We start from the raw sequence: 24699 nt of genomic DNA, 5'->3' as shown, positions 1-24699 counted from the left end.
TCTCAAATTTGATTTAATAAAAGGCAGCGGCAAAGAAGAAAGTATTCAGCCTTGACTTAAAAGAACTGAAAGATGCAGGTACTTTGTATTGATTGATTGATTGATTGATTGATTTGATTGATTGATTGATTGATTTGATTGATTACTTTATTCTGAACAATAAAGAAGATATAAAAATAAAAAATTTAAATAAAAAATGCAATAATCAAAACATCGTCATAAACAAACAGAATAGCGTAGCCACAAGGCAATAACAATGTTCAGAAAGGATTAGGAAGAAGTAATAACTTATCCAATCCTAACCCTCTATACCACCGCTAATCAAATATCACTTTCCACCATAATAAACTATATATACAAAAGAAAACAAAAGCAATAAACAAAAAAGAAAACATACCAACATACCATAATATCGACCAAATCAAATCATATATACAGATACTTATGTTATGCATATAGACACACATACAATACATATATACAGTACATATGTACATATACACTTACCTATAACTATACACAAAATACAAGAAGACCAGTCACAGACTTACTCTCAGTTTCATCATCACCTATATAGTCTGCCTGTCCTCATTCTCATATATTTTTAGTAACAAGTTTTTATATAACTTTTTAAATAGTTTTATGTTGGTGCTATTTTTGAGTTCATTTTCCAGACCAGTCTACAATTTCACCCCACAGACTGTTATGCACATACTTTTCATAGTTGTTCTAACATTTACTCTCTTAAAATTCATTTCCCCTCTCAGGTTATACCCACCCTGCCTTTCCATAAACATATTTTGTACCTCACCCGGAAGAAGGTTATGTCTTGCTTTATACATAATTTGTGCAGTCTTGTGTTTAACCAGATCTGTGAATTTCAGAGTGTGTGCTTTTACGAATAATGCGTTTGTATGCTCAAGATATCCCATATTATTGACAATTCTTATTGCTCTTTTTTGTAATGTGCATAACGGCTGCAGGTTAGATTTGTAGGTATTACCCCATATCTCCACACAGTAGCTCAGATATGGAAATATGAGTGCATTATACAGAGTATGTAGTGATTTATAGTCCAGAATGTGTCTTGATTTCCCCAAAATTGCAGTAATCTTTGCTATTTTTGCTTTAACATGATTAATATGTGGTTTCCAGCAGACTTTATGATCAACAATCACACCCAGAAATTTTATTTCATAAACTCTTTCTATGGTTATGTTGTCAATTTTCAATTCAACTTGAGAGTTCGACTCATATTTTCCAAATAACAATCTTTGTTTTACTCAAATTCAATGACAATTTGTTTACATTAAACCACCTTTTTAATTTATTCATTTCGGTTGTGATTGTTTCCATAAGCTGCTGTGCATTGTCCCCGGCGCAAAAGATGTTTGTATCATCGGCAAATAAAATGCATTTCATTATACATGATACATTACATAAGTCATCAATGTACAATATAAACAGTTTAGGACCTAAGACAGACTCTTGCGGTACTCCACATGTTATGGGCAAATAATCAGATGTGTGATCTCCAATTTTTACACAAGAATTGATTAATGTGGGAAATACGCTCAGTATAATATGGATTTATCACAAAAATACATATATATGTTATTTACCAGCTGGGAGGTCTGTATCGTGAAATACCATGACCGGGGTCTTGAAAATACTGACCAAGGCCGAGGTCATGGCATTTCATGATACGGACCGACCTTAAGCTGGTAAATAATATATATATTTTTTCTTTACCAAATTCTAACAGAAAACGAGAGCGCCCGAAAGGGAAACCATATTTAGAACAAACCTGCTACAAGCTCGTCAAAAACCTGTTTGACGAGCTACGTCAGCTCGGAATTTTCCGAAAAGAACACTTGATCTAGATCACTTCCCTGATCTAGGCGACAAAAAATTGCTACTATGTTGTTTGTTGTTGTGAACGAGTGAGTCGCCAAAGGCCAGTAACCGGGGTCCAGACCGCTCGCAAGCCAATCATAGCGTACGATTTGATGGAAACCAGACCGCGAAAAAAATAAATGCATGTATTTATTATTTTGAAAACCCACCAGCCGACTGATCTGGCACGTTTTAATTGTGCAACAGTAATGATGTAAATACCAGCGCGACGGACTAGTGTCCGAAAGTGTTTATTCATTTTACCAATGAGCTCGCTATATAGTCCTCTATATAGTAATTCCCTATATAGGGAGTAGTGAACGAATGAGCGATTTCAGACACAGGGCAAGATTTCTGTCTCCAGAGTCTTCTTCCACGCATATGTAGCAATGTCATAATTTCATATGAATAAAGTTTTCTTTTGGGAACTTCCCCAAATCCCTCAATTGTAAAATATGTTAATTTGTTGGGTTCCGTTAATGGTTCCACTATTGTTTCTGATGGGGTGTTAATTAACGTAACACCCCTGTGGACATTATCGTGCTTGGGGTGTCTGGAAAGGGGTACACTGGCTTCGTGAATCCTGCATGGACAATATTCATTAATACAGTATATATTTTTTCCCAAGATATGATGTTTATGTTTTGACGTAAGAATGTTTTGACACGCATCCTCTGTTTGTATCGGATCACATATGTAAAATAGCGCTGTAAAATTCCATGTGAAAAGTCAAGTGTTTATCTGAGTAGCCATTTGGCTGGGTGTTAATTGGTGTATTATGTTGTAGGGATTAGGGCTGAACGATATATCATTATCGTATCTATATCTAGATATGACCATTCAAGATATTAATATCGAAAAAGCAACGATATAGACAATATAGATTACCCCTCCCCACGCTCGCCCTGCATGTACAGCTCTGGCAGTCACAACAAACATCATTTTTACGATTGCCCTTGAATGCACCGCTAAGGCCAGCCAACCACAAACCTTATTTCATTCTTGCTGTGGATCGACAGCTGAAGCCAACCAATGACAAACATATGAGGGCGGGAGTGAGGGAGACGGAGACCGACACGCGCGCGCACACTACAGACACAGCGGGGAAATTAAAAAGAAAGGAAGAAAATGAGTGCGGAAGATAATGCGGCCGGTGGCGGTGCAGAATCTGACTTGGTGCCAAAACATAAATCCTCCTCCATTATTTGGAGGTATTTTGGATTCGAAAAGGACGATGTTAACCAGAGTGAGGTGTTGTGCAGGTCGTGCTTAGCAAAAATTGCGACAAAGCAAGGTAGCACAACAAACATGTTTCACCACCTGAAACAACACCATCGCGTGCTGCACGAAGAGTGTATGACAATGAGAGAAAAACCGGGGACTTCTCAGTCATCCCAAAATAAGCCAAAGCAAAGTTTGATTGCTGATGCGTTCAGTAGCGTTACACCGTACGAGTCGACGTCCACCAGACATAAAGAAATTACAGACGCTATAACATACCACATTGCAAAAGACATGATACCTGTGTACACAGTCTCGACAGAGGGCTTTAAAAAAAATGGTTCGGACGCTGGACAAGCGTTATAAAATACCATCCTGAACACATTTTAATCAAGTGGCCATTCCGAAACTCTATAATGAGTGTAAAATGAATGTTGAATCCGAGCTCCGTGAAATCGATCATTTCGCCACAACCACGGACCTGTGGTCGAGCCGGACATCAGTTTAACGGTCCATTTTATTACAACAAACTTTGAACTCAAGACCCGCTGTTAGGTTTTATTATTATGTAGGTTTATAAATAATTGTAATTCTTGACCAAGAAGGCAGTAATTTATTTGTGACAAAATTAAGGATTCATTTCTGTTCAGTTAAAATGACCTTATGTCTCGGCTGGACATTGTTTGGGAACATTTTGTTTATTTTGATATTAAATGTGTATTTTTGATCAGAGATGTGTCTGAACAGCGCCAAGGTCTGCAATGATGCCACACACACCCACAGCTGCATATCCAACGTGTATTTGGGATTAAAAGTTAAATTTAAAGCCATGATTCATGTTAGTTTTATAGTTTATAGTTTTGTATTAGCCTTATTGCTGCACAAAGTGTTAAGACTTTATATGGGAGAGCTTTTTAAGATCCTTTATTATTTTGGACTATTGCATATACTATGGCAGTGATTTAGATTTAATTGTGAGATCTAAGATGCATTCAATGATTTAAGTTAGTTTTATAATTACAGAATATAATTTAGGATTGTTAAAGACATATTCTTATTTGTTATTTTGCTTATGATTGTCTTACTACATACTGATGAAATCAAGATGTAATTTGCTGACTTAGCACAGATTCATGTGTTAAGAAATTATGATTTTAATATTTTAGCTTTTCATCCTTTAAACTATTACTGTTTAACTTGGCATTAATTTCTGATGCATTTGACCTTCGTAGACTAGACATATTCTTATTTTTTGTTTACTTTCTTATAACATATCTTTGTTGAAAAATTCCATCACCATCTTAAGTACATATTGCCCTATGTTATATCTGACCTGAAGGGGTGTACGTTAGCAATGACCTTTAAAATCTGTTTGTATCTTGCTATCATGTCATATCATCAGAAATATGTCATTATGTTATGATTTACACACACACACTGATGGAGATTATTTGACCTGCCCCAAGATCAAGCTGCTCACTTGCACGCAAGTCAAACACACACACATACATCTGAACATTCCATCAGAACAGTGATGTAATTAAGATGTGACCTGCTCATACAAACACACACACACACACACACATAGACACAGATATCAAAATGATGTCACTCACTCACACCCCCCCATAGACACACACACCCTCTACAGTGATGTCATTTACACACAGATAACACTCGTATATAATAACCCTCTGTATTCTTGTCCAAATTGGGGGAACTTGCGAATAAAGATGTGAACTACATTGGGGTTCCTGTCTTTTTTTGCGACTAACCCCCCCAGAGCTCTGGGTGGCACGAGGGCGGGGGTCCCGAGAAGCAAGTTGACCGTTTCCGACTGGGTGAACCCTAACACCCGCTGTCTGCAGACGTCCTTCTTCCCCGGGGAGCATACAATAAATAACAAATACGGATGCATTTGTTATTTATTGTTAAAGCAGAGCTGCAGTAAAATGTTTGATTTGTAATTAATTTATTCGTAATTTATGTTAATGTTGATGACTGGCAGTGAGTTCTTAAAAATAAAATTGCACTTTCCACATTTTTTGTATTATGATGTTTTTATTTTTCTGAAAAATGCTTGGTTTTCACCGAACCTGTAGTCATATCGTATCGATATCGAGATATCTGGCATGAATTTCGAGATATGAAATTTTGTCCATATCGTTCAGCCCTGGTAGGGATACCAGAATGCTTTCCTCCATCATTCATTGTTTTCCAGAATAAATGCTGGCAGATCAACCCTTCGCCTCCTCTGCATCATCTATTAGCCACACAGAGACTTTTAGTTATTATTAGAGTAAGTGACTGGTTATAGTCGGTTACACACACTCACCCCAGTATTTCACTCTCATACTTAAGAATTCATTTCCCTGTGTAATTTACTTAGTTACTTTTAAAATCAACATCGACAGCTACACACCACGGAGCGACCTGGCAGCCTGCCACTAATCCCTTACAAAATCCTTCACCCTGTTGCTGTTTCGGTGTCTGGCAAAATTTTGGCTGAGCTCAAGTCCCATTCACTATGGTAATTACTACACTTCCAAAGAAAAATCTCTATTTTCTGCTCACTACTTTTGAAAGATTAGGGTCAAAGCTGCTGTTAGTTAGCCTTAGTTAATATTTTTTGTGAAGCCTAAAGAGGGCCTTGTTTACTATCAGGAACTAAAATCTTCTGCTAATGTTTAAGCGTTTTTATTATTCTACTTGAACTTGAATGAAGAATATGAAGCCATTTTGAAACACTACCACCTCTGCTAATATAAAATATTATTAGGGCTGTCAAAGTTAATGCGATAATAACGCGTTAACGCGATCTCAATTTATCGCGATTAAAAAAAATAGTGCCGTTAACGCAAATTCTAATTTGGCCCTGCGAGTCACCCGTAGTTCCTGTTGAGGCTTGTCGCACGCTGCTTCAATAAGAGTAAGTGTGAGTGATGGAGAAAGGCATAGACATATAAACATAGACGCCGCCTTCTGCGTAGAATCATACGTTATCCTCGCCTGCCATATTGGATGTGGCAAAGTGGAGAGTCTTCAACCGTCTCTGGTATAGCGTCTAGACAGTAGCCGAGAATAAAGATGCCTCATTCATGTGCTGCGTTTAACTGTACCAACAGGTTTATCGTCCAAACGAGATCACATGGGATTACCTTTCACAGGTGAGACTGGAAAAATACTTTTCAATACTGTTCCTTCAGTCTTCAGTTTCCCAGCTCATCTCCACCGGGTAGGTGTAGAGTTATAAGCAGTGAGAATTAGATAATACAGTGCCACACTATGATGAACGTTTTTGAACGTATGATGAATGTTTTTAACCTTTCTGAATGTGAAGGAATCAGTGATGTATTTTGTTTTGGTATGACGTTAGAACCTGGCCGAACTCAGTTTGGCGGTCATTCAGCTCACTTTATTCAACGAGAGTAGGTCTGTGTGGTGACTCAATAAATAAAACAGTACATTTTTATTTTCATTCACTATTTCCAGTTTTTCCACTATTTCCATCATTTATCATATTCAGTCTTGTAGGTTGGTTATTTTGGCCTCAGGTTTTGGTAGCTTGCTACAGTATGCTGACTGATTAGCTTACCTGAGCTATCTACCGCGTACTGCTCCACTCAAAGGACACTTTTCATTTTGTATCAGCCTTTTTAAGGGGCTGCTTTTGTGCCTACATATTTTTTATTTTTGTTATCTGTTTTTTTCTTCTTTTATGGCAAATACTTCTCTTCAAAAGAAACTAATGAAGAGTAAAATAAAACATTTTTTTAATTTTCACAGTGATATGCACTTTATTTTTCATCCCTTGGTTTTCTCATCTAATATGGAAGTTATGGATGTCAGTGGCTGTGACGTGTTATGCTCTGCAATAAAAAAAAAAAACATTGGTACAAAGCAAGCCCATTCACTTTTTTATGCTGATAAGAGAATTACAATGGTTTTTCATGTGACAAAAATGTGCGATTAAATTGCGATTAATCGCGAGTTAACTATGACAGTCGCGACATTAATCGCGATTAAATATTTTAATCGCTTGACAGCACTAAATATTGTTAAACAACGTCTTTTAACCCTTACAAATTAAGCATTGCATTATGTACTACAAAGCATTAAATAATTTTAGAGCCGTTTAGGATAGAGATGAGCTTTAAACTGTGTCTGAACCGTGAGATTCTCTGCTTTTCGATGCAACTTGAATGACGCTTTTACGATAACCACAACTTATACACATTTACAATGTGTATAATCACATGGTACGGGAACGGAAGCTTACTGGAGGGGACGTTTCCGTGCACGGACATGGTGTTGATAGGACTGTGAGGCTGAATAACACTGAATAACACAAGGAAAAGTGCCTCCTAGTGTCAGTGAGCTCTAATGAATAAATGAAGTAGTGTATTCGCACTAACCTTCACATGGAGCTTCAAAACACTTAAAGTTAGATGGCCTTTCAAGTTCATTTAGTACCCTCTGAAATTTGGTCATTGTGATATATGTTTATTTCTGTAATATCTCAAAAAATATCAGGCCATTCTGTAGCTGGGAAGTTATTTAATTTGAGGGGATTCCCGAGGAAATAATGTGCATGAAATCGCTCACAATCAAGCAGACAGAGGAAGTCCGCATGCGCATGTGCAGGTTTACCTTGACTGTGCACTGACAGTTCCATCATTCTGTCGCTAAACAAACAGCTGATCACACCGAGGTGCTCGCTGACCACCGATATTTATTAGTCTGGTCCTGCGTTTCCTTTCCTTCGCAACATAACGTCTTTTCTTCTCGCTTTCCGTGACTGTAGTCGGTCTTTCACGTTTCATTCGCACGCTCACGTCCTCCGTTTTTTCTCTCCTGTTTCAAATTTGTATCCCACAATGCCTTGCGCAAACAGGGAAAGCCCGCCACATGATGCAGGATGTCGTATCTTGAATTGGGTCATGGTGAAGCAGGCAAAAATAGCAGAGAATTTAGGGCCACGTGGAGATAAATTCATTAATTGTTCTATTTAAAAAAAAAAAGTAATAATAATAAAATTGGAAGTCCATGATTCGAATTCAGTAGCTTTTGGTCCGCTAAAGAAAAATAACTGCGTGTCAGGGAAAATTCCTTTTATGACCTACACTTAAAATCTGAAAGGCAGTCTACTTTTAAATACAACTTTTCAAAATGATTTAAAAAAAAAAACTGGTTGACTCTAGAGTTATTCAACTCACCACGAGCTTTTTTCACTGACCGTTTTTTTCCCATGTAAAATACTGAATACACACACAAAGGTAATGCATGATGATGACTTTACACTGCACTAGAAAGAAAGGGTAGATTCCCCTGAATCAGATGATGTGCAACACTTAATACTGACTGAAAGAATAAACTAAGAATCGGCAAATATATATCCAGGCGTTTCTTTGTCTCTGTCGGCTTTAGAGGGTTAGTGAGCATGTGATGATTGTCGCCTGTTAAATATGATATTATAAAATTAGGGCTGTCGAAGTTAACGCGTTATTAGTGCATTAACGCAATTTAATTTGATCGCGATAAAAAAAAATGACTGTGTTATCGCAGGGTATTTAAACAACAGTGAATTGGGCTCATCTTGGTAAGGAACAATGCATATTTTCGCAGGTGACTAGCATGCAAAATAAAGCTAGTTATGACATTAACTTTGTGGTAAAACGTAGCTCTACAACTTGACAAATAAACCCGCAACATGGTCAGTTCAAGTGTAGTCTGCATATGCGATGCGGTGCGAGTTCCATTTACTTTCACTTTACCGGGTGAAATGTGTTGATATCTGATGGGCTACGATCGGGAATGCGCACATTCCCTTTTCTCCACCTGTAGATTGTAGGTAGCCTAGCGATTTCCAAATAGCCTACTGCTTCACTTGAATGAACTTGCAGGAGTCAAACTACTTCCTCTTTGCTCTTCAAAGTGTAGCTTGCAGCCATTACAGTTGAGAAAAAAATATATAGTCTGTTATTTCTCCAAATTGTATTTTGCACATAGCCTACAGTATGCCCAACAGATGTCTGATAGGCTACATTGGAAAGAATATGCTGCATGCCTAGATCTAATATCAAAACCCGAATGCCAAATATTTGTGCATTAGGCCGATATATTGTCTATTATAGAGAAGATGAGCCTTATAATTGACATGGCGCATCAGAGCATATATTCAAATGTTTGCTCTGATGTAGAAATGTATTTGAGTACAATTTAAACAGATGCTTAAATGTTTTTTTTGCGATTAATCGCGATTAACTACATAATTTTATGAGATTAATCGCGATTAAAAATTTGAATCGTTTGACAGCCCTATATAAAATTAATAATCAGACGAATCGTCCATTCTTCCTCTGCGACTCCTAACAGCAGCCCATGGCATTTTTACCCCTCTCTAATTTCCCTAATTTCTGTCTGCTCTTTAAATCATATCTAGAGAGAGTACGATGAGCTTTGAATCAGGAGTTTATTCGGTAGAATTTTTTGTTTGTTTTTACTTCATTTCATTTTTTCAAATTGCCAAAAATAGCCTTGGCCATAAATAAAAATCAACAAATTAAGTGTAATTTATGTGGTTGGTGATGGAGCCACGCTGCTGACCTGCTCGGTGAGGAAGGAGGGTTTGTAGGCTCCGTCAGTGGACGTGTTGCCGGTTCCTCTCATGGACTTCATGTGTGACACAGCCATACGCAGGATGGTGAGCTTGTCGGGTTTCCTCGCCAGCGCACTGCAAGTGGGCACCATGTCCGACAGCTCAGTGATGTACTGCGTCATTTTATTACGCCGACGTCGCTCAATCTCGCTGTGGTTCTCTCTGCACAGAGAAACAGGAAAACATTACTGCTTTATATGCACGTAATAACAAATTAATTAAGAACTACAATCCGTTAACAAGTTCTGGGAAAAGTCTGACTGGACTGAATGTGTTAAATAAGAGATGAACTCATAAGTAATTCATATTCACTTTATACAAAGTGGAGCACAAGAAAATCTATAACTGACTGGCAAACTGTGCTCATGTTGAATAGTACCTTGACTTAATGTTGTTTTATGTGCTAAAATCATTCTATTATAATGGGCCTGTCTTTAAAGAAAAAAAAAAAGTGTGTGTTGATTGCTGTTCTACACCTCAGCAAGCTTAAGACTCAAATAGTATTTTACCGGCGCTGTCACTGTCATACTCCTTCGACAGACAGTCAAATAAGTCAAAACAAGCACATATCAAATCCAGGAAGCACTATTCGATATAGAACTCAGGAACACAAAAAGCAATACTTCACTTCGTAACGAAAAAGAAACAGCAGGGTGTATGGGTATACATAAACAACCTAATCAAGGAGTAACACAGAACAGGTGACCACAATCAGGTAACAAAGCAATGAGAGGACGGGAGACAGCCACAGGACCAAGACAGAAACCAAAACGTCGCTGCTTGTCATGGGAACTGTTCGGCAAAAAAGGAATGCATGACATATTTTATATAATTTTGTGCATTAACTGATATGTAATATGTACAGCAGTTATAGTAAACACGAGCATTACCTTGGGCTTGACAGAACATTTAAAAACAAAATCCCAAAAAGGAGCACAGAGATGTCCATAAGCACCAGTGACCGGCGGTTTTCCCCACCTACACAGACGGTCTGTGCCGGCTACTCGATCCCAGGAAAAAAAAAAAAAACTTGCCTTTCAATGTTCAAGTGATTTAGATCATCTCCGCTGCCCATAATTTGCTTCAAATCCATTTATTCCACCACGAAATTGTCTTCGATTCAAGTCTAGCATGACCGGAAGCGACGCTGTATTTGTCGATCGATTCTCTGATTGGCTGAGCCGGACCATGTGACCACACCGTAGCATATGTAGTTATGTTACAGAGCCAGGCAACGTACTACAGAGGGGGAACTGAGAAAGCCAAGCACATACACATCTGGGGGGAAATTTCATACATATTCTGCAAGTATTTTACAGGGAAATGGTTCGTAATTTATTAGCCAAGAATGCGCCAGGAGCCATGCAAATTTAAAAATTTTCTGGGGGGGCATGCCCCCTAGCATTAGCATGCCTTAGGCAAATTCCAGACCCACCTACTACTATTTTTTTTTTTAAGTCAGTTACTTCAAATTTCCTGGAGAACCTTGTGAGCACTAAGACATCTGCAGTTACCAAAAATCTACTGTTAACAGACAGAACTATACAGCTCAGCGGTTAGGACTCTGGCCTACGGAGCTCCAGCCCTGGCACTGTCAATCTGCCACCTTGAGTAAGGCCCGTAACTATCCCTGCTCCAGGGGCACTGTTTCATGGATGACCCGGCTTTTTTTCTTCCTTCTTCAATACAGCACTGAACAACCACACTTACTTATAAGACAAAACTAAACTAAACACCAATAAGGGCTTTAGAAGCAGTGCAACCATAAATAAAACAAAGGATATTAATACATATATTAACGTGGTTTGACTTATGCAGCATGTACCGTATAAAAGTAAATGTTTGATTTCTACAGAATTTATGAAGAGCTACTTGTAGATCCAGTTTGCTTGATGTAACAGAGCAAGCAAACAATCTTCTGGGATTTTAACGTCATTCGTGTATTTTGATCCCTGTGCTATTCGGGCAGTTGGAGTTTTAGTTACCTTACAACTTGTCTACATGATGTACAACCCCGATTCCAAAAAAGTTGGGACAAAGTACAAATTGTAAATAAAAACGGAATACAGTGATGTGGAAGTTTCAAAATTCCATATTTTATTCAGAATAGAACATAGATGACATATCAAATGTTTAAACTGAGAAAATGTATCATTTAAAGAGAAAAATTAGGTGATTTTAAATTTCATGACAACAACACATCTCAAAAAAGTTGGGACAAGGCCATGTTTACCACTGTGAGACATCCCCTTTTCTCTTTACAACAGTCTGTAAACGTCTGGGGACTGAGGAGACAAGTTGCTCAAGTTTAGGGATAGGAATGTTCACCCATTCTTGTCTAATGTAGGATTCTAGTTGCTCAACTGTCTTAGGTCTTTTTTGTCGTATCTTCCGTTTTATGATGCGCCAAATGTTTTCTATGGGTGAAAGATCTGGACTGCAGGCTGGCCAGTTCAGTACCCGGACCCTTCTTCTACGCAGCCATGATGCTGGAATTGATGCAGTATGTGGTTTGGCATTGTCATGTTGGAAAATGCAAGGTCTTCCCTGAAAGAGACGTCGTCTGGATGGGAGCATATGTTGCTCTACAACCTGGATCTACCTTTCAGCATTGATGGTGTCTTTCCAGATGTGTAAGCTGCCCATGCCACACGCACTAATGCAACCCCATACCATCAGAGATGCAGGCTTCTGAACTGAGCGCTGATAACAACTTGGGTCGTCCTTCTCCTCTTTAGTCCGAATGACATGGCGTCCCTGATTTCCATAAAGAACTTCAAATTTTGATTCGTCTGACCACAGAACAGTTTTCCACTTTGCCACAGTCCATTTTAAATGAGCCTTGGCCCAGAGAAGACGTCTGCGCTTCTGGATCATGTTTAGATACGGCTTCTTCTTTGAACTATAGAGTTTTAGCTGGCAACGGCGGATGGCACGGTGAATTGTGTTCACAGATAATGTTCTCTGGAAATATTCCTGAGCCCATTTTGTGATTTCCAATACAGAAGCATGCCTGTATGTGATGCAGTGCCGTCTAAGGGCCCGAAGATCACGGGCACCCAGTATGGTTTTCCGGCCTTGACCCTTACGCACAGAGATTCTTCCAGATTCTCTGAATCTTTTGATGATATTATGCACTGTAGATGATGATATGTTCAAACTCTTTGCAATTTTACACTGTCGAACTCCTTTCTGATATTGCTCCACTATTTGTCGGTGCAGAATTAGGGGGATTGGTGATCCTCTTCCCATCTTTACTTCTGAGAGCCGCTGCCACTCCAAGATGCTCTTTTTATACCCAGTCATGTTAATGACCTATTGCCAATTGACCTAATGAGTTGCAATTTGGTCCTCCAGCTGTTCCTTTTTTGTACCTTTAACTTTTCCAGCCTCTTATTGCCCCTGTCCCAACTTTGAGATGTGTTGCTGTCATGAAATTTCAAATGAGCTAATATTTAGCATGAAATTTCAAAATGTCTCACTTTCGACATTTGATATGTTGTTTATGTTCTATTGTGAATACAATATCAGTTTTTGAGATTTGTAAATTATTGCATTCCGTTTTTATTTACAATTTGTACTTTGTCCCAACTTTTTTGGAATCGGGGTTGTACGACTAAAAGCTTTTTTTTTAACCGTTTTTATGACCATACCATTCGCTTATACTAGGTTTGACAGCTATACGGTCTACAATCATAGCTAATAACGACAACATTTGAAGCTTTAGAAAACAACCTAAAAGCTATATTGTTGAATAACAGTAGCTAACTAGCATTACCTCGTATTAGCAGGCAGACAAATTTAATCGAAGCTTAAACTAACGGGTTAAACATAAAGCAGGTTAAAGGTAGACTGCCTTTCAGATTTTTCAAGTTTACGCCATAAAAAGAATTTTCCCGACACCTAATTATTTTTGGTTAGTGGACCGAAAGCTACTGAATTTGAATCACAGACTTCCAATTTTCCTTTTTTTTTTTTACAATTAATGAATTTAGGGCCACGTGGGAAACATCCAAATCTAAAAGAAATACAAATTTAACTGGCTCGGCAAGATGAAGGTTTCAATGCTACAGCGCACACAACTACCAAACAATGCAAATTAATTTGTAAATTTAATAATTTCTTACCTGCTGAAGTCTTTTATTGCTCGGAAAAGAATGAAATGATCGAGTACTATCAGTTGAATTATTACTGCAACCGTAAGCTGTGCAATAATATACCATTTTGAGCTATACACTACCGTGCAAAAGTTTGGGGTCACCCAGACAATTTTGTTTTTTCCATGAAAAGTCACACTTTTATTTACTACCATAAGTTGTAAAATGAATAGAAAATATAGTCAAGACATTTTTCTAGGCATTTTGAGCATTTAATCGACCCCAAAAACGTGATGCTCCAGAAACTCAGGCCCTGTCTACACGGCAACGGATTCAGGTGAATCTGATAAAATTGTTTATCGTTTCGGCCTGGCGTCCACACGGCACCAGCGTTTTGGGTGCCCCAAAACGAAATCTTTTGAGAACGGGTTCCAGAGTGGAAAAATCTGGCAACAGCGCCGTTGCGAAGTCGTCTGGATGAGTAGAACGGATTTGTTTATGATGACGTCACAACCACATGACTGTCAGTGCTTCACGCCGGGTAGAAGTGTAACGAACTCGATGCGAGTTGTCAACAAATCCTATAACTTGGTTCATGAAATGCGCTTACAAAATACTTTCACTGCTTTCCAAAAACAAAAACAATCCCACCAGCAAAAATAGGGAAAAAAAAAAAAGGAGCGATCTCACCTCTTCAGATGTTGGTTTAAGTCCGACAATACATTCCTCAAAAAGGACGTAGAAGAACAAAGTAATCCATCAACGTGTAGCATTCAATTTATTCCAGACCATTAAAGAATTCTGGAGGATATCAGAATGTTGGCGTACCCGCTTCCATCTACCCCCATTCATTCCTCTTTCCGCGTCTTTCGTTTTACGCTACTAATTAATAATCAAAACTTTATGTGGCTGACGCTACAGAAGAAGGGGTTTATGCGCATGCGTCTACTTCTATTGTTCTGGTGTCTCCGATGGGACCGTCTTACAGCGCACGTAGAGGTGTGGCATGTGTATTGCATCGTTTTCAGCAAGCGCTGCATTGCCATATGAACCTGATATTTTACTGATCCGTTGCCCATGTGGACGCGATATTTTTTTAAAAAAATCTCGTTGCCGTTGTCGTGTGGATGTAGCCTCAATCTGCTCAAAGGAAGGTCAGTTTTATAGCTTCTCTAAAGAGCTAAACTGTTTTCAGCTGTACTAACATGATTGTACAAGGGTTTTCTAATCATCCATTAGCCTTCTGAGGCAATGAGCAAACACATTGTACCATTAGAACACTGGAATGATAGTTGCTGGAAATGGGCCTCTATACACCTATGGAGATATTGCACCAAAAACCAGACATTTGCAGCTAGAATAGTCATTTACCACATTAGCAATGTATAGAGTGTATTTCTGATTAGTTTAAAGTGATCTTCATTGAAAAGAACAGTGCTCTTCTTTCAAAAATAAGGACATTTCAAAGTGACCCCAAACTTTTGAACGGTACTGTATCTCCAACTTCATAGCTCATGAATACAGATAATCCATACAAACACATGATGCTTGTTGGGTTCGTTTACCCATTTCAAACCATGTGACCTCGGCACTCTGATGGAGCTGAGGAGGTCTACTGTTCCTTGGCCCAAGGCTCACCTTTCCTCAGAATTTCATCAAAATATGTTCACTACTTTTTGAGTTACGTTGGGAACAGACAAACAAGCAAACAAACAAGTGGAGGCAAAAACATAACCTCCTCCAACAAAGTTGGTGGAGGTAATAAAAATAATTACTTTTTTTGTGTCCCACATCCTTCCTGATGAAGTGGATTTTTTTTTTTTGCCTTTGAAAAAGAGGGGAAAAAAAGGCTAACATTTTGCTTTAGTTAGGACTTTTGAGCTAAGGTCTCTGACATGTAGCACTCCCACATGGCGGCTGTCATTAATAATGATCACAAATTTGGAAGGGATCGGTTTAAACCCAACTCAAGCAATGAAAGGACTCTTTAGCGCTCAAGATGCCTTGCAGTTCACTAGGCAAGAACAATCCACAGCAGAATCGCAAGGAATCCACAAACTAGGGATGTAAAACAATGCCAGTAGGTGTACCTGTGTCTAACTTTACTCCAAATATCTGCATTTGTACTTGGATTTAAAGCTGAAAGTGGGCATGGCCTAAAACGGAAAGTGTTTTTTCCTTTCTTTCTTTTTCTTATTATTATAGATAGAAACGGGTTCCATCCATCCGTCCGGTCATGTTTTGTTCCCGGGCCATATCTTTAAAACTACTGAAAATATCTTCATGAAAATTTGTAAACATATCAAGCAACATATGAACTAGTGCCTTTGCTATTTTGGATTTTTGGGGAAGGGGAAAGGAAAAAAAAAAGTATTTTTTATGTAAAAATTTGAAAAATTGATTTTGACTTAGTTTCTAAGAGCAATGTTGGTTTCCGGTGCATGTATCCAAAATTATTCCTGATACGGATTTGAAACTTGGTATACATGTTAACAAGGTGATGTAGATGTGCCTTTTCATACTAAGAAATTTGAGAAATTTTTATTTTTCATGTTTCCATGGAAACAATTTCAGACTTAGTCCTTCAGGTTAGTCTTAGGGGTAGGTTTTGTTTCCGGAGCAGAACTTGAAAACTATGAGTGGTATGGTCTTGAAAGTTGGTATATGTGTTGATGAAGTAATGTATATGTGCCTTTTGATACTAAGAAATGTGAGAAATTTTAATTTTTAGCTCACCTGGACCAAAGGTCCGGTGGGCTTATGCCATGGGCTGCTGAGGTCAGTGTAAAGAGGTAGGGTTGGTTTCCTGCAGCACAACTTGGAAAAAAATGTGACAAATAATATCTTGAAATTTGGTATACAGCTGGTATATAGGGCGGGGGATACAGATGACTGTCTTGTTGTTGTCTGGCCTAGTGGTTAGCGTGTCTGCCTCTCGATCAGGGGATTGCAAGTTCTTCTCATACCAAAGACCATCGTAAAAATGGTATCTACTGCCATCTGGCAAGGCATGCTGCAATTAGGGAGTCAAACTCTCGTGGTTACCAGAGGACCGCCCCCACTGTAATCCTAGCTGTATAGGCGAGAGGCCGAGGGCTACGGAAACAGAAATCGGTGCCGCCCAATGCGCCTTAACGGCCTGATTAGTACTGGGACGGGAGACTGCCTGGGAAGACCAGGGCATGGTGTGGGAAGGACTTTAGACCACTATGACTCCAGAAACGCTGGAAAATACACAAGAGGTAGAAATGCCCAACATGGTGTGTGAATTCTGGCTCTAACAGTTCCTCAACCTCAGCTACATCTCTCGAGTGTTAATAAATGTGAGCTTTCATCTTCCCACAAGCATCATATCGGACTTCTCTCTCATGGCCACATGAAAGTTAAAACCTCCTGCTTGTTTTTGTTGCATCCCATGGGATCCCAGTCCTGATGCACACCTCCTGTCTAAACCAGACGCCCTGTGAAGCTTCTGGCAAGCTTTAAAGCTCCTCCTGTTTGTGTCTGTATTTATATCCGCTTCGAACCATTTATCTGTTCATATGTACTCATATTTGGTTACATCCATGACATGGACTCACTTCTGGAGATCCAACAAATGTCAATGAATAATGTGCTTTTATCAATTCACTGAACTAAATATACAGATCTATTATTTATTCTCCACTAATATTTTTCCTATCAGGGAAGGGGGAAAGGATCTTCTCAAGAACCTAAGCTGATATCTGTATGCTTGGTTTGAATTCGGCCTCATTTATAAGCTGCATTAATGTTTCACCCCAAATCTACATATGTTTATCATTCAATCTCAGATCACTTGCTCATTTTCATGACTTCTTGCCAGGACAGATGTGATGACTTGGCTCTAGTGAAGAGCCTCTGTCTGAGTGACAGAATTCTAGCAGTGCCACGTCGCCCTACCTAGCATAACGTTCTTTATCAGCAGGCATTTGATCATCATCATACCTGCAAACAGAAAGAAAAAAAAAGGAATAAGTAACTAGATAATTATAACAGAAAGGACTTGACAGAGTTGCATACTGCAGATGCTTAAAATATTACAAATCTTAAAGAAATCGTATTGTTAACATGCGTGCATTACAGATCGTATCACTAACATGCGTGTGTGTGTATGCAACAAAAAATGGATTGAAGAGGTCATAAATGAATCAATGACACAAAACTGAAAACACAAATTAATTTAAAATGGCTGCTTCCCTATTTCACATGAGATATTTCACTGCCCTGTATTTGCCATTTTGCACGACACGGACACTTGGACACTAAATACCTGAACCTGTTTTGCACATTTGTTTACTGCTCACTATCATAGCTCTTTACACGACACGTACAGCTGTTTCTTCATTTGTTGTTTCCATTACTATTATAAATTATTTGATCCACAATCACTGGATATGAGCAACCGTGCACTCTGATTGGCTACTCTACTACTAGGATATCAGCTCATATACCGTAAGTAGAAAAAAATAAAATGGCGGCGTGCATCAAGTCAGATATATTACTTTGTCTCATCTCATTATCTCTAGCCGCTTTATCCTGTTCTACAGGGTCGCAGGCAAGCTGGAGCCTATCCCAGCTGACTACGGGCGAAAGGCGGGGTACACCCTGGACAAGTCGCCAGGTCATCACAGGGCTGACACATAGACACAGACAACCATTCACACTCACATTCACACCTACGGTCAATTTAGAGTCACCAGTTAACCTAACCTGCATGTCTTTGGACTGTGGGGGAAACCGGAGCACCCGGAGGAAACCCACGCGGACACGGGGAGAACATGCAAACTCCGCACAGAAAGGCCCTCGCCGGCCACGGGGCTCGAACCCAGGACCTTCTTGCTGTGAGGCGACAGCGCTAACCACTACACCACCATGCCGCCCATATTACTTTGTTATCAAGGATTTAAAAGAAAGAGAAATAGCTAAAAGATCATAGTTTAACCCCCCCAATATCTCCTGTTCCACACTCCAGACCAGTCGGTGGTGGTAATGCACCTTTAAGTTCGTTTGCCAGCCGCCAAAAAAACCCTAAAGAAGAAGAAGAAAATGGTGGCGCATGTTACTGAACCAACTGAGGACAAAATAACAATTCTACTCGAAAAAAAATCCCAAAAAATTACCAAAAAAAAAAAGGAATAAAAGTATTTGATGCTAAGAACGTAGCTTTATTTTTCAAGAATTATATTATTAGAGCATTTTCCACAAATTGTTCCTGTCATTTCGCCAGTTTGTTTACATTCTGAGCGGAAATGAAATGATTTTGTCGGACATTTTGTATGAAGTTTTTATTTATCAGATTTGCAAAAAATAAAAATGCTCCGTTTCTCAAAATCCAGTGAATGTGGATAGAATAAAACAGTTATTCCACTCAATCTCATCGTACATGGCTTACACGCCTTGTCGGCTCATGCACGACTCGATTTCGTGGAATAACTTCTCATCTCATTATCTCTAGCCGCTTTATCCTGTTCTACAGGGTCACAGGCAAGCTGGAGCCTATCCCAGCTGACTACGGGCGAAAGGCGGGGTACACCCTGGACAAGTCGCCAGGTCATCACAGGGCCGACACATAGACACAGACAACCATTCACACTCACATTCACACCTACGGTCAATTTAGAGTCACCAGTTAACCTAACCTGCATGTCTTTGGACTGTGGGGGAAACCGGAGCACCCGGAGGAAACCCACACGGACACGGGGAGAACATGCAAACTCCACACAGAAAGGTCCTCGCCGGCCCCGGGGCTCGAACCCGGACCTTCTTGCTGTGAGGCGACAGCGCTAACCACTACACCACCGTGCCGCCCTGGAATAACTTAATTATAATGATATAGTTCTATGTTCTGATCGAGACGATTCAGCCACATGATGGAGGCATTAAAATGGACAAACGTGACGTTATTTAGCCCTAAAGAAGGAATTAAAAAGCTAACATAAAAACAGTGGCTTTATATTTTGGACACATTTAAGCAAGCGCCATACATTCTTCTGAATTAGGGGAAACTAAATTATAACTAATTTTTCATAATGCATGCTTACTGTCTTGATTAAAAATTCTGATTAATCGTCAAAATAAAATTGACTGATGAGAACAGCTACACGTATTTCATGGTATTTCTCCCCCCCCCCAATAACAGTATCCTGACTGTGAAGAGGTAATAATTGCATATTTAAAACAGGCCCATTTTGTCTGATGGCTTATCAAACACTCGGTGCAGACTGAGTTGCTATAGTACTGATCGAGGCTGCAGGGCAGTGATGGGTTTAGAGCAGTGATGCTGTAAGAGAGGTAGAGTGAGGAGATTTGTAGCGCAGCCAGCAGAGGGCAGTGTCTCCACTCCGGGGAATTACGGATACACATCCTTTACTGAGAACATGGACTGGAAAGAAACAACATGTTGAGGCAAAGATAAAACAAAACAAAACCAAAAAAAAAAAAAAAACATGATTAAATGGTTTAAAATGGCACAAACTCAGACTTCAGCATGGCTGAGAGACACACAGAGAAAAACTCAAAGTATGATTTACCAAAGTAGATGGAAAATAATAAAGACAAGACATGATTCATGGCATGTGAAGGTAGTGCTGAGGATTCGTAAAAATGTTTTCATAGCGTTTCGTTTGTGTCATAAAGTAATTAAAATATAAAGCTGAAAAAAGATTTGTCGTAATCGGTTGTAATCCGAACCTTGAAAATTTGCTCGGCCCTTCTCCATCTTCATCATCAAAATCCATCCTGCAGGGTGAGAAATAAAACAGTGTGAATATATTGTATCAACCAAGAAAGAAAGAAAGAAAGAAAGAAAGAAAGCACAACTTTATTCATCACACACTTGTGAAATTCCTCTCTGCATTTAACCCATCTCAAGCAGTGAACACACGTGAGTATTGAGCACACACACGTACCCAGAGCAGTGGGCAGCCATGCTAACAGCGCCCGGGGAGCAGTTGGGAGTTAGGTGCCTCGCTCAAGGGCATCTCAACCCAAGGCCATCCCATATTAACCTAACCGCATGTCTTTGGACTGTGGGGGAAACTGGCGCACCCGGAGGAAACCCACGCAGATATAGGGAGAACATGCAAACTCCACACAGAAAGGCCCCCACTGGCTGCTGGGCTCGAACCCAGAACCTTCTTGCTGTGAGGCGACCGTGCTAACCACTACACCACCGTGCCACCCAAGTACAAAACGGTCAATTGTTACAGCTCCAAAACAATCTTTTATTAAACGTCTACCGAAAAAAAAAAATCAATCACTGACAGAGACCGAAAAAAAAATCTCATCTCATTATCTCTAGCCGCTTTATCCTGTTCTACAGGGTCACAGGCAAGCTGGAGCCTATCCCAGCTGACTACGGGTGAAAGGCAGGGTACACCCTGGACAAGTCGCCAGGTCATCACAGGGCTGACACATAGACACAGACAGCCATTCACACTCACATTCACACCTACGGTCAATTTAGAGTCACCAGTTAACCTAACCTGCATGTCTTTGGACTGTGGGGGAAACCGGCGCACCCGGAGGAAACCCACGCGGACACGGGGAGAACATGCAAACTCCACACAGAAAGGCCCTCGCCGGCCGCTGGGCTCGAACCCGGACCTTCTTGCTGTGAGGCGACAGCGCTAACCACTACACCACCGTGCCGCCCCAGAAAAAAAAAAATTTCTATAATTTTAAAGATTCAGTATGACGTTAAACGAGATGCTTCAAATATACAGTACTGTGCAAAAGTCTCAGGCACCCTTCCCCCCCCAAACAGACTTGGTTATAGATTTTTATTTTATGACTGACATTATCGAGTCAGTACAAAAACATTTTAGAGTTCCAAACGTTCATTTTCCAGCACAAAATTAAATATTACAGGGGAAAAAAATTCATATCTGAGCAGCATATGACATAAGAGAGCACTTTTCAGATTAAAAAAGAAAACGTAATGAAGGCTGCTGGATTTTGGTGCAAAATGAAGAAGTGAGTGCGACAGTCAAAGTGTCCAGAAGAACTGTGGCTGGTTCTGTAAGATGCTCAGTAAAACCTACAGCTCATTTACCAGAGACTACTATTTTTTTTAAGCTGTACCGCCTTTCAAATTTTTCAAGTTGAGGTCATAAATTTTCCCCTGACACCCAATTATTTTTGTTTGGTGGACCAAAAGCTACTGAATTCAAATCACAGACTTCCAATTTTATTAGGTTTTTAAAAACAGAACAATTAATTAAATTTATCTCCACATGGCCCTAAATTCTCCGCTATTTTTTCCTGCTTCACCATGACCCAATTCAAGATACGATGTCATGCATCACGTGATGGGCTTTCCCTGTTCGTGCAAGGCATTGTGGGATACAAATTTGAAACAGGAGAGAAAAATGGAGGACGTGAGTGTGCAAATGAAACGTGAAAGACCGACTATAGTAACGGAAAGCGAGAAGAAGAGACATTATGTTGCGAAGGAAAGGAAATGCAGAACCAAAATAATAAATATCGGTGGTCAGTGAGCACCTCGGTGTGATCAGCTGTTCGATTAGCAACAGAATGATGGAACCGTCAGTGCACGGTCAAGGTAAACCTGCACATGCGGACTTCCTCTGTCTGCTCGACTGTGCAAAGCGAGCGATTTCATGCACATTAATTGCTCAGGAATCCCCTCAAATTAAATAACTTCCCAGCCACAGAATGGCCTGATTTTTTTTTGAGATATTACAGAAATAAACATCTATCACAATGACCAAATTTCAGAGGGAACTAAATTTCACCGATTTTATGAAATCGAAAGGTCGTCTAGCTTTAAAGCAAAGGGTTGTCTCACACCAAATATTGACTTTGTTTTATTTATTAGATCTTCCTGCTGTTTACAGGTTTTTTTAATGTTGAAACATTTCATTTCATTATGTTTAAGCCATTTTTAGTCTACAGCATTTCTTTACATGTGCCTAAGACTTGCACAGTACTGTAGAAGTAAAAAGTTGCAACACCTCATAACCTGTTGCATAATAGTGCATTGCCTTGTCCTATTGCATTATTATATAGCATTAATTTTACAGCATGGATAGCGATAACGACAGTGTTCACAGCGAAAGTGAGTTTTACTACCCTGAGGAAGAAGAAATAAAAGAGAACATTTCAGGAGAAAGCTAAAACCTGTAACTTGCTAACGCCGAGCAAAAACATGGCTGAATCCTGAATGACTCAATTTTGTATAAATAGGGGACGACATAGACGGCAAAATGTAGGTTTTTTTCCTGCCATGGAAGTGCACTTGTATACCGAGGAGGAAGCAATTTGCATTACAGCCGTGAATGAGGATTCAAAATGGCAGCTCGGCTCGGTTTTCCCTTTCGGGCGCTCTCGTTTTCTGTTAGAATTTGGTAAAGAAAAAAATAAATATATTATTTACCAGCTTAAGGTCGGTCCGTATGGTGAAATACCGTGACCTCGGCCTTGAATACTGACCTCGGCCCAGAGGGCCTCGCTCAGTACTTTTCAAGACCTTGGTCACAGTATTTAACCATACAGATCTCCCAGCTGGTAAATAACATATGTATGGCATGCAAAGACACAGATGTTTTTTAATCTGTATATCATAACTTAGATACGTTTCTATTTCTCTTTAAAATGCAAAAATTATGATCAGATTTTAGATTTAGACTTAGTTTAAATCAGGCATCGGTCACTGAGTCTGGCAGAAACAGATGTCACCCCTCTATTACAAACATGCAGAATACAGCCTGCAGGCGAGGTCCGACCGGCAAAGTATTTCCACCTGGTTCATCGAGACCGTTATTTATTTATTCTCCCATTTCCTGTGTTAATTCAACCATTTTACATATGTCTGACAGATGGCGCTGTGAAACTCGGCCTGCTTGGTTCTCTGTGTTGAATCAAATAGTCTCCAAATATGCAAACACATGCGTAATGCGCACGTTTTATTTGGCTCTACAAACATGTACGGAAACTGTTCTATCTTCAGCCAGATCGTGCCTGTCAATAAAAACTCAATAACTGCTTTACACTGATCCACAGTGCAAACTTCAGCCGCACTGACAAAAAGTGCCACCGACGCCAGCATGTGGGCAGCTAAAGTGGTTTATCCATGGAAACTGTGCATAAGAGCACATTTTCACAGTTAATGGGAAGAATAGGAACAAACAGCAACTGTTCCAACTGAACAGGACGTACTGAATGCCATATGGCACAGCAAAGCAACAATCTCAGCCTCTTACAGTGCGTCGTGTGTTGGCTTAAAACCCAGACCTGGTGTTGCTTGCTTCTTAGGAACTATTGAGCTATGTACAAGTAATTCTCTGCACACTGATGAATCCACTGACTCGAGTGCTAACAACCATCTGGAACCAGTGTGAGAAATTCTTTGAATTTCTTTTCCCAATGGAAGCGATCAAAGGGTCAAATCAGAATTATAATCATGCAATGTTTGATGAGGATTAGCAAATCACGGCTCAGTGCATCATCTGATACTAATCCAGTACCAGCATTCAATTCAGTAACCTCACAGTTACAGATCCGGGTTTCAGTTCCCGAGTCATCCATCACATCAGAGGTGTTTTGGCAACATGCTTTAAGACAGTGTTTCTCAACCACTGGGCCACAAAGCGCCATCTAGTGGGCTGCGAATTTTTTTTCCCCTCCAAGTCGAAGCTAATTTTTCTTCATAGTAGGGTACAATTGCTGGGTTGCATCCGACGTCACATCCGCCTCATTAAGCTACGGTCACACTAGAGCTCGCGATGGGTTATCAATGAAAATGAGGCATTTTGGTGGCGATATACCCGAGATAAAAGCTGTGGT

General features: G+C 39.7%; 1 protein-coding gene across 4 annotated transcripts in view; it reads right to left on the bottom strand.

Annotated features, from left to right (window-relative positions):
- Positions 1 to 24699, bottom strand: part of arnt2 (aryl-hydrocarbon receptor nuclear translocator 2) — a 399781-nt gene that overhangs the window by 292587 nt on the left and 82495 nt on the right. For 2 of the 4 annotated variants that reach the window (XM_060941110.1, XM_060941111.1), the window contains exons 3-6: positions 20584 to 20631; positions 17794 to 17838; positions 16609 to 16689; positions 9724 to 9937 (exon numbers count right to left, since the gene is read on the bottom strand). In XM_060941110.1, the coding sequence (XP_060797093.1) occupies positions 9724 to 9937; positions 16609 to 16689; positions 17794 to 17838; positions 20584 to 20631 (388 nt within the window). The remainder of the gene's footprint in view (positions 1 to 9723; positions 9938 to 16608; positions 16690 to 17793; positions 17839 to 20583; positions 20632 to 24699) is intronic. The other 2 variants (XM_060941112.1, XM_060941113.1) reach the window with 1 other exon arrangement.

This window comes from Neoarius graeffei, chromosome 15 (assembly GCF_027579695.1).
Source record: "Neoarius graeffei isolate fNeoGra1 chromosome 15, fNeoGra1.pri, whole genome shotgun sequence".
Classification (NCBI taxonomy): Eukaryota; Metazoa; Chordata; class Actinopteri; order Siluriformes; family Ariidae; genus Neoarius; species Neoarius graeffei.
The sequence above is the reverse complement of the archived record's forward strand: the minus strand, read 5'-3'. Positions and strand labels throughout refer to the sequence as shown.